At 38.9% G+C, this 10,380-nt stretch overlaps 1 protein-coding gene across 1 annotated transcript in view; it reads right to left on the bottom strand.

The window, feature by feature from the left end:
* Nucleotides 1–7,877: 7,877 nt before the first annotated feature.
* Nucleotides 7,878–10,380, bottom strand: part of LOC134540487 (gastrula zinc finger protein XlCGF26.1-like) — a 206,645-nt gene continuing 204,142 nt past the window's right edge. Inside the window, exon 5 of the mRNA XM_063383287.1 lies at nucleotides 7,878–7,958. Coding sequence (XP_063239357.1) covers nucleotides 7,922–7,958 — 37 coding nt within the window. The 3' untranslated portion in view covers nucleotides 7,878–7,921. The remainder of the gene's footprint in view (nucleotides 7,959–10,380) is intronic.

Here is a 10,380-nt window from a genome sequence, read left to right as displayed (position 1 = left end):
TGATTATGATGATTTTATATATCGCATGTAATAGTTTTTTTGATTCATGTATTTTTGATACACGTTAAATTATTATACTGTATCTGTGGCGTAAGCCTTGTAGGTAATTGAGTTGGTTGACACGACGGCCCTTTTCATGGTCCGTACAGGGATTATACTCCCATTATGTGGGCGATATTTGCGTTAAAAGAGTTCATGGCCTTGATCATTGTAATGCTCGTCTACATTAGGCGTACTTGTTCGTGGGCGTCCCTTCAGGATAGCATTGCTTGAGGCAATTATATTTCGCTAAATTGTTCTTTTTTTTTTTGGTATTTATATGTCTTAATGTTTACGGACAGCATAACTTCTAATGATAAATTCTCATGATCATGGTATTTCACGTTGCGTTGTATGAAGTTTTCTATTGCTATTGTGTTATTGTGTAGCTTAATTATGCTCTGGGCTTAAGTAAAACTTGAATTTAAATATTCTCTTATTGGAAACTACCTTCATAATCCCTGTTGAATGCATTTTTGTTTTTGTTAATACACAAACACCTTAGTCTTTGCCAAATAATAGAATTTGGCCACTCCTTGTTATACGGCATTTATAGAAAGATAAGCTTTCAGCATTTTTATTCTGATTAAATTGCGTAAAGTGGCTTACGTTTTACTGAAATATTGAACAGCAACATAAGTGTGAGACTGGATGTTTATCCAGTGAGTGGCGGGACTGAGTTGCCTCCAGCCACCAGAGAGCAGGTGGTGGGGGTACATCTCGCGACTGGAAGGAATACGAGCAGAGTCGCGCTCTGCCGGAGCTGCTGTGTGCACGCCTGTGTGTGTCCTTTGTTATCAGGAACAAGTGGAACTGTGGTGCCAAGTATGTGCTTCAGTTTCTACGAGAGTGCTACTGAACCACAGGCGATGGTTGCTACTAGCACGCCCTGCTGTGGGTGTGCACTGCGGGCGGAAATCGGCGGAAAAGTGCACACAAGCATGTTGTTTAGGACCAGTAACGAGGTTTAGCTACTGGTTATTATTTACGCATATTGCTACAGAGAACTTCTGAACCTGTAGTTTGTGAATTGCCCTTGAAAATTCACGAGCTTCTGTCGGCTGACAAAGATTTCCCCATTACACTGTCAGTACGTCACACTGATTGGACGTGTGTCACCAAGTTAATAATTTGCAGAGAGGAATAATAATTATTACAGTTAAGAAAGAAATTTTACAGTGATTTTATTTTGGCCAAATTTCAAATTAAAACTTAAATACTTGTTACAGGAGGTTAATGTTTTATAATATTTTTGTAACATATTTATTTGGAGAACTCAAGCTCTAGTAATGTTGTTAAAAATAATTTTAACTGAATTAGTAAATGTGACCTTATTGTTACACAAATGATTGTGTATATTATATATACCATTACAGAGTTAGCTAAGTTTGTAATCCAAAATTTGGTTTTATCGTAGTGCCGAATGTTTGTCACAAGAAAAGATTTTTTAAATAAAGTTTATTCCTTAGCTTTCATTAAGAGCGTGCATCAGATGGAGTTAAACTTTCTAATACAGTCATTCAGGATTCGGAAGAATACTACTATACTTTTACACATTTAGCATTTCTGTTGATGCATTAAAATAATTTAAATGTTGGTGAACATTTTAAATGCATAAGATTTTGAAAATATCAATTGAAAGTTGCTTTAAAAGCATACTGTGATTGCCATTTTTAGCCATTTTCAAACTGCGTTGTAGCCAACAAATATAGACAAATCTCCATTCTGTTTTAATAGGCAAAAATTGTAGTTCCTCGCCAGAAACTTTGTCGCTTTGTCCTCCATTGTCACTGCGACAATTTTCGAGTAATCTTCCTAAAACGAAGGCACTGCACGCGTTTATAGCATACTGCTGGGCACGCCGGACTGCCGTGTCTATGTGAGAATGGAACAAGAGATACTTGCGGTTTCTATCTTGGAATGCGAAGAAGCGTCAAAGAAGAGAAAAAGAAAAATTGCTTCCTGACCCGGCGCGCCGCGGCGTTACTGCCGTAAGCTAAGATTACGAGGAAGTATTACCATCCTCCATCAATGCCAATCAGGGATCCAGAGCACATAACTGAAGCTATGAAAGTATTGTCCGCAAAAAAGAAACCGTGAAAATGAAATATAAATGGTGGATGGACTTGTAAATGAGAGTATGGTAGCGAGAAACAGGCAACCCACTCCAACGGATGGTGATGTAAAAATATCAAGACCAAAGCTAATTGTCTGAAAGATTATAGTATCGTTTAATTAGTAGAAAATAAACTTATGTTTGTAATTATCAAGAAAAATACAGGACAAGAAGGTATAATGGAAAAATCATTCGGCATGATCTTGCATCTAAAACATTTTTGATGTAGTGAATCTCATTAGTGCATCCTAATGTAATGAGTATTATTTTCTACTCTCAGAATGGCTTCACTTGTTTTTTTTTATATAAATTACCTTGCTGTTCTTTGTTATGAAAAAATGGAAAACGTAATTCATACCTTTAATAAATTAGGTGTAAGATTAACTTCAATTAGAAATTTTTGTGGTTTCTAAAACTTATGTTGTATTTTCGGTGGTATTTGTTTGGAAACCAAAGTAAGAATTTTTTGTTGTAAATTTATAAATGTTATATTTTCCTAACTCTGCTAATTTAATGTTTTTAAAAGGAAAACTATATAAGATAATAAGCTTAATTAAGTTGTAAGTAAGTTTATTCAAAGTTAATTGCAATTTTTAATGCAGTAATAAGCTGCACGATGACTGGTTGTTAGACTGTAAGGTATAACTAAGTGTCGAAATTTTGGCTCTTAGAGTGTACAGAGAGTTTCAATCCTCCAATGAATACATGCAAATGTGTTTAGATGTCCAAGTACTAAACAGCTATATTGTATTTGTTAGCACTTCGAAAATTCCAATTCATAGATAGTGTTGATGATTTTTGTGGCTGCTACCAGTGTAAAAAAAATTAAGTACTTAATTATTTATGTCAATTACATAATATTTCTGCACGAATTAATTATTTCGAACTGATTGTTACTACAAGTTGACGCTTCATTTTCAACGAATATCCAAAAACTTATTTCCACAAAGTATTTTTTTGTAAAACCATTTTGAGAGTTCAACAGTTTAATGGTAAACGATTGTTGTACCATGTTAACTAAATTTATGTTATTTCTTTTAAAGGTCCTCTGATTCATAATGGTTCGTGTCAAAATAATTATATAGATTATCTGAATTAATTATAGGTTAAACCCGACATTCGTTTTTATGGATTTTATTGTCATTGTAATTAAATTGATTATAACTAAATTTACTACTTGATTATAGGTATAGAGCTGATTTATTCAAACTCTGAGGTTAACTCTGATTTATTCAAACTGTGAAGTTAACTCGCCAATACAAATAATAGTTTTTTTGGTTGTTTGAATTAATACATTTTGCTTAAAACTTCACAACATTTAAGTATTTTATAGTCTGAAGTTAATTTGAAACCAACAATTGAGGTCATTTGCAATAAATACTGTGTTCAGAAATTAGTTTAATTGCAATAATGTAATTTTTAACTTCTCGAAAATATTTAAATTTTAACTGGACATATATGTTAACAATAACTTTTACTTTGATAAATTCTGTTTTTTTTTTTGTAGGACTATATCAACTCTAAATGTACACTACTGTATGTTATTTATGTTCACGTTGTTTGTTATATTGTGTATAGGTTGTATATGTGTATCTTGACCAGTGTTCCTTGCCGTGTGTTCTTGTTAGCCTACATTGGTAAAAATAAAACCACTGCAACTTATGTACTGGTACTTAATCATGCAATTATGTAAATTAAAATTGTTTTCATAGGATAAAATGGTTGTTCTATACAACAGGAAAACCAAGAACAATGTCTGTGTTGCTGTAGTTTATGTAATTTTTATTTTTCATTGTCCTTCTGTTGGTGATCGTTGTGGAAGTAACTAAGAAATCGAGGTCGAGGTAGTCCACAGGAATGACTATCGCTCGTTACTAACGCACTAATTATATAATGTATAAAAATTGTGTGCGTGGATGCCACGCCTATTAGAAGTGACATTTAGTTCCATACTAAATGCCATTTTGTTTACAAAATGCGGACTGTGTTGCTATCAACACTACGTATTTTGACGTGACAACGTCTAATAAAATGATAAACACCGGCTGCACGTAAGAAAAAGTGTCCCATTACGCACAGTATCCTGTTACGCAGTGTCCCATTATGCACATTGTCCCATTATGCACATTGTCTCATTACGCTCATTGTACGCTTGCACCGCATCTATCTCTCTTCCACTCAATTGGAACAACCATCAATTTGACTGTTTCGAGGCACATTAAACTTGAAACACTCCCATTCATTTCCTACTTTTCCTATCATCGTCCTATCCTTAAAGGAATAACACAGATTGGAATAAGTTAAATAGCAAACATGTATAAAAGTTATAGTTAAAAAAATCTCTTCGTTAAAGTAATAAACATATTTGAATTAATGAGTGCAAATAAAAGTAAATTTATCAATTAAATTGTAGATTTCATTTCACTCCTTCTTTGTATCCATACAAAATAGTGATAATTCAATAAAAATGATTCAATTTTATTCATAAAAGTATGCAATCATTTCATCAATGTTTTGTTATGACGTCATGTTAAACTATCGTCCGTAAACCGACTTTACAGAAAACAAATTTTTTTTTAAATTTCTTTAATGTTTCTTTTTGTTTATTGCGATTTATTTTGGAAAAATGAAAAAGGGAGAAATGGAAAAATAACCAAAAAAATTAATTAATAAAAAAATTGTTTAGTTAAAGTACTAAATTTTAAAGCTACTTTAGAAAAGCCCGCCTTAACCTATTTAATATAATAGTAGATTCATAGCCCAATCGAGTGGAAGAGAGATAGATGAGGCGCAAGCGTACAATGAGCGTAACAGGACCATGAGCATAACGGGACAATGAGTCATCCTTTTTCGTGTGTGCAGCCGGCGTCCATCGATTTATTAGACGTTGTCACGTTAAAAAATAATATTTGCACTTATAGAAATTATTAACTAATTTGGAAAATTTTCTATCATAGTTCCTAGTTTCGCATTACAACTATTTCAAAATGTATTCAAGTTAAAGGGTATGTATTATAACAACATTTTTACTTTTACGATTATAATATTTTAATATGAAACAAGACTAAATCGGACGTGTGAATCGCTGGAGTGAACATATATACATATGCGTAGCACTGTGGCCGTTTGTTGAAAAAATCTATGCCTAGTGAGAGTGAACAATAACACACAAAAAGCCATTAGTTTATGTAAATTATGACTTTTAAAATTGGTTAGTAGTCTAATAAATAGTACGTATCTAAGTAATACGAATAACTTGCTATGTGAGTACTGAAAATAGAGAGTAGTTCAAATTAAATAATTTGATAAAAAAAATTAGTGCCACTAAATTACCTGCCTTCGACTGATGCCACTGCTTTACGGCTCATATCTCATGAACCTATAACGATCCCTCAATGATACTGTTGCGAAGCCTGCAGACAGTTGGTCTAACTGGACATGCCCGGTCCCTCTCCAAGACCTGGGCACCACCGAGTCTCTGGGCGGCTCTGCCCCCTGACCCCCGGGGCGCCAGGCGCTGAGGGTCTCCGGGAGGCCGTGGTCCCTGGCTGCGCAGTGCAGCTCCTGGGACTCTGACAGGCCTTGGCGAGGGGGAGCTATATAACACCTGGGCACCACCGAGTCTCTGGGCGGCTCTGCCCCCTGACCCCCGGGGCGCCTGGCGCTGAGGGTCTCCGGGAGGCCGTCGTCCCTGGCTGCGCAGTGCAGCTCCTGGGACTCTGACAGGCCTTGGCGAGGGGGAGCTATATAACACCTGGGCACCACCGAGTCTCTGGGCGGCTCTGCCCCCTGACCCCCGGGGCGCCTGGCGCTGAGGGTCTCCGGGAGGCCGTCGTCCCTGGCTGCGCAGTGCAGCTCCTGGGACTCTGACAGGCCTTGGCGAGGGGGAGCTATATAACACCTGGGCACCACCGAGTCTCTGGGCGGCTCTGCCCCCTGACCCCCGGGGCGCCAGGCGCTGAGGGTCTCCGGGAGGCCGTGGTCCCTGGCTGCGCAGTGCAGCTCCTGGGACTCTGACAGGCCTTGGCGAGGGGGAGCTATATAACACCTGGGCACCACCGAGTCTCTGGGCGGCTCTGCCCCCTGACCCCCGGGGCGCCTGGCGCTGAGGGTCTCCGGGAGGCCGTCGTCCCTGGCTGCGCAGTGCAGCTCCTGGGACTCTGACAGGCCTTGGCGAGGGGGAGCTATATAACACCTGGGCACCACCGAGTCTCTGGGCGGCTCTGCCCCCTGACCCCCGGGGCGCCAGGCGCTGAGGGTCTCCGGGAGGCCGTGGTCCCTGGCTGCGCAGTGCAGCTCCTGGGACTCTGACAGGCCTTGGCGAGGGGGAGCTATATAACACCTGGGCACCACCGAGTCTCTGGGCGGCTCTGCCCCCTGACCCCCGGGGCGCCAGGCGCTGAGGGTCTCCGGGAGGCCGTGGTCCCTGGCTGCGCAGTGCAGCTCCTGGGACTCTGACAGGCCTTGGCAAGGGGGAGGTATAAAACACCTGGCCAACAAGTGCCGAGGGTCGAGCGGAGCAGAAGTCGAGCGAAGCAAGAATTCGAGCGGAGCAGAAGTCGAGCAAAGCAAGAATTCGAGCGGAGCAGAAGTCGAGCAGAGCATAAGTCGAGCGGAGCAGAAGTCGAGCAGAGCATAAGTCGAGCAGAGCATAAGTCGAGCAGAGCAGAAGTCGAGCAGAGCAGAAGTCGAGCGGAGCAAGAAATCGAGCGGAGCAAGAAGTAGAGCGGAGCAAGAAGTCGAGCATAGTAACAATTCTAGCAGAGTAGAAGTCAAGTGGAGTGTGGTTGAGTGACGTGTGCACACATGAGGCGGGAGAGGCATGCAATGAGAAGTGGCGCGAGTGACAGAGGAGAGTTCCGCAAGTCAATGGCGGCAAGCAGAAAAGTTTTTCGGCGCCGAGTGGCTCCGAGGACCTGAGTAATGGCAACAGAGGTACAGACACAGAGGACAGGAGGCATACAGAGATAATGGGGTAAATGAACTTAGCTATTAAGAGGTAGCTGTAAATATTATTGTGTTTTGAAGAGTTAATTATAAAAAAAATTATTAATTGGGCTATACTTTTCAAACCCTTTTTTATTCCCTAAGTTTACATAACAATATTTGAAAGTTAAAATGAAAATGGAAAAAATAAATATTTAAATTTTTTTCAAATTTTTTTAAGTATCTCTTTCTGAAATTATTTTTTTTTTAAATATTCTTCACTTTTTTTTATGCAATCTATCAAATTATATGTCACATTAAAATTCATTAAAATGAGAATAATTAGAGCTTTCTAACACCATTTCTTCCTGAGTAACCAGAAATCAGAAATATGCAAACTCAAAGATTTTTTTTTTTTTTGCAAAATTTGTAATGTAATAAAATTGGCTAAATCAAGAAAATAAAATCAATTCATTTTAAAAAATTCTTTGAACTCCAAGAGGTTCCCGTAGTTTTTGAAATGAAAACTGCTTATTTGACGTGAAATCCTCCAAAACAGCCTTGAAGTCTGGGAAAATTGGTGTGTTTCAGCAAATTGAAAATGAATAATATTGATGTAAGATTTTACATTCGCTGTAATTCCCCTCAAATTCGTGGCCCTACCCACTTCTGAGTTTCTTACAATTAAGTAAGAATTCAAAAAACTGTTTTTGGGGGAAATGAAGGTCATCCCCGTTATGTGATCCCCCCCATGGAAAAGACGCCAATGTAGATAATTACCAGCCCTTACCTTGACCTCCTCCTTCACGCTCGACAACCCTCCGTCACACGGCTCCAGCCTCACTGGATCCTCGAGGCACGTGCGTTCTGTCGCCATCTGCAAGACACAGCACGCAACACGCCAGATGTGTCCACGCAGACTTCACCATTTCCTGCTCTGGTTTATACGGTATGTCACAGGAAAAACCTCAAGAATGGACAACATGCAAGAACACAGGAAGAACAAGATAAATCAGCGGACGTCAAAGTTGAATCCCTAGACGGCAGAGGCTGTTCAGTGAAAGGAATTAAGTTAGAAATGGAATGTAAACCACCAATGGTTATGTACTGAAATGACGTTAGCTGTGATTGGAACACATACCATAATACTATATTGCTACAGTGAGACAAACTCGGGGCTTTAGTGCGAAAATAACATAAAACATATCTTACCAAATGAAAAAAAAAATTAATCCATTAAAGTGTTTTAAACAAATGGGTAAATAAACTATGAAAAGCACTTGGTACTTTTGAAAGGAAACCAGTATTGAATTGCCACAGTTAACAGGCTACGATATTAAAACAGAATTTTGTACTCTGTATTGGGGGAATCTTACCTTACAATACACAATGTTTTAAATCAACATACTTGTCTACTTCCGGGATGCAAATTTTAGTGTTAATTTGGCACATTAGATCGTAATCGGGCTAACTTAAGGGGCTATAAAATGAACACAATATTTTCACCCTCTAAAGGCCTCCATTCACAATGTTAAGATGGTTAGAAAAAGGTACTCTGCTGGATTGTAATTAGTAGCATCTACCACTATAAGAAAACATAACAGCTTCAGATTGACAGCATCCTAGTTTGTAAATATATGCTCTTAAAAATGCAGGTTGAGAGCTGCATACAAACACAATCTTCCACGTTCGAGGGCTTGTAAAACGTAAACTAAAATATGTACTTTATAGTAGGTACATATGCGTTAGTATACACTATAAGAATACCTACATATTAGCTACAGGCTGAAAGCTTCCCAGTTTGTCAACATCCGGCCTTAAAAATGCCTGATGAGCCCTCTTGACAACACAAACTACCAATTTTGAGGGCTATCAAAATGTAAACTAAAATATTGCACACATCTTTCACAGAGAGGGATGGTATTCATATTTATGTCTTGAGCAATACCTGTGTCAAGAAATTCTCATATGCATTCTTATTTAACTATTTGTGTGCCATAGACATTGCTTGAGATAATCTCAAGTGATCGCAAACAAGACAGTCTTGATGATGACCATCTTATGATAGTCCCATGTTTCTTATTTCTGAGAGGGCATTCTTCTGTCTCATAGTCGTTGCTTGAGAACACCATCGCAGAAGCATGTTAAATAGTCGTTGAGACTGTGCTTAAGAACATGAATAAGACTGTCTTTGCCATGACTGCTGCAGCCATTTCTGAAGCAATTGCTTGTTCAGATCGCAGTGTAGAAAATGGCTGATTCTCGTGAACCTCGTATTTAAGTTACATAAATCCCGTATGAAGTGCTGAAGCAATTTGATAAGTGTTTTAAATGAATTTAGTAGTTCATTGGTTTGGTTATTTCATACTCAATAGGCTTTGTGACATACTTTATGATTTACTTATAATAAGAATAAATGATATGATCACAAGTACCTAATTAACTTGAACAAGAAAAATTAACCTACAGTAGAATCCCGCCGATGCGACCCCCCTCTGATGCGTCCATTCCGTTTATATGACCATTTTTTGAGAAACCGTGAAAAATTTTAGCAGAGAAAGTCGAAAATTTGAGTAAAATCGGCTGAAAATCAAGTCTGTTACACTTTGTTGGCCACTATGTGTTCACGTTTATCTTGACGAGCGCTGTACTCTAAGCAGGCAGGCAAACAAAAGACTGAAAAAAATAGATACCACCCCTCTAGACTGTCCACGTTAGCCAATACCGGTAAACTGCACGCATCACCTGATAGCATCTACGCGCACGTCTATTGCCGTCCCAGTCCCGTTTGACGATTGTGACTCGTTTTTGAATTTACACGGACTCGTGGATTCCTGAAAATGAGTGTAAAGCGAGCCAGTTTGTCGCTAATGAAAAAAAGTAGATAAGAAGACAATTTCCAAAACGAAGATAGCACAGCAATATAGAATTCTGAAGTCTACTCTCTTTCACGATTCTTAATAAAAGAGAGAAGAAATTATAAATGCAGTAAATAAGGAAAGCTGTAATTATCAATTGAAAAATTTGAGGGGCGCGAAGTATTAGGTGCTTCAAGTGTGCGTGAGAGATAAGATAAAGAAGGTGAAGAGGGCGAGACCTGCCAGCCAATATATTTGTGGGAGGGGGAGGACAGAGATAAAAGAGAGAGCGAGCCCCCCCCCCTTCTCTCTCTGACTCTCTTTCTCTTCTCTCTCTTCTCTCTCTTTCTCTCTTTCTCTCTTTCTCTCTCTCTCTTTCTCTTTCTCTCTCTCTCTTTCTCTCTTCTTTCTCTTCTCTCTCTCTCTCTCTCTCTTCTCTCT

Source organism: Bacillus rossius, chromosome 16 (genome assembly GCF_032445375.1).
Source record: "Bacillus rossius redtenbacheri isolate Brsri chromosome 16, Brsri_v3, whole genome shotgun sequence".
Classification (NCBI taxonomy): Eukaryota; Metazoa; Arthropoda; class Insecta; order Phasmatodea; family Bacillidae; genus Bacillus; species Bacillus rossius.
The sequence above is the reverse complement of the archived record's forward strand: the minus strand, read 5'-3'. Positions and strand labels throughout refer to the sequence as shown.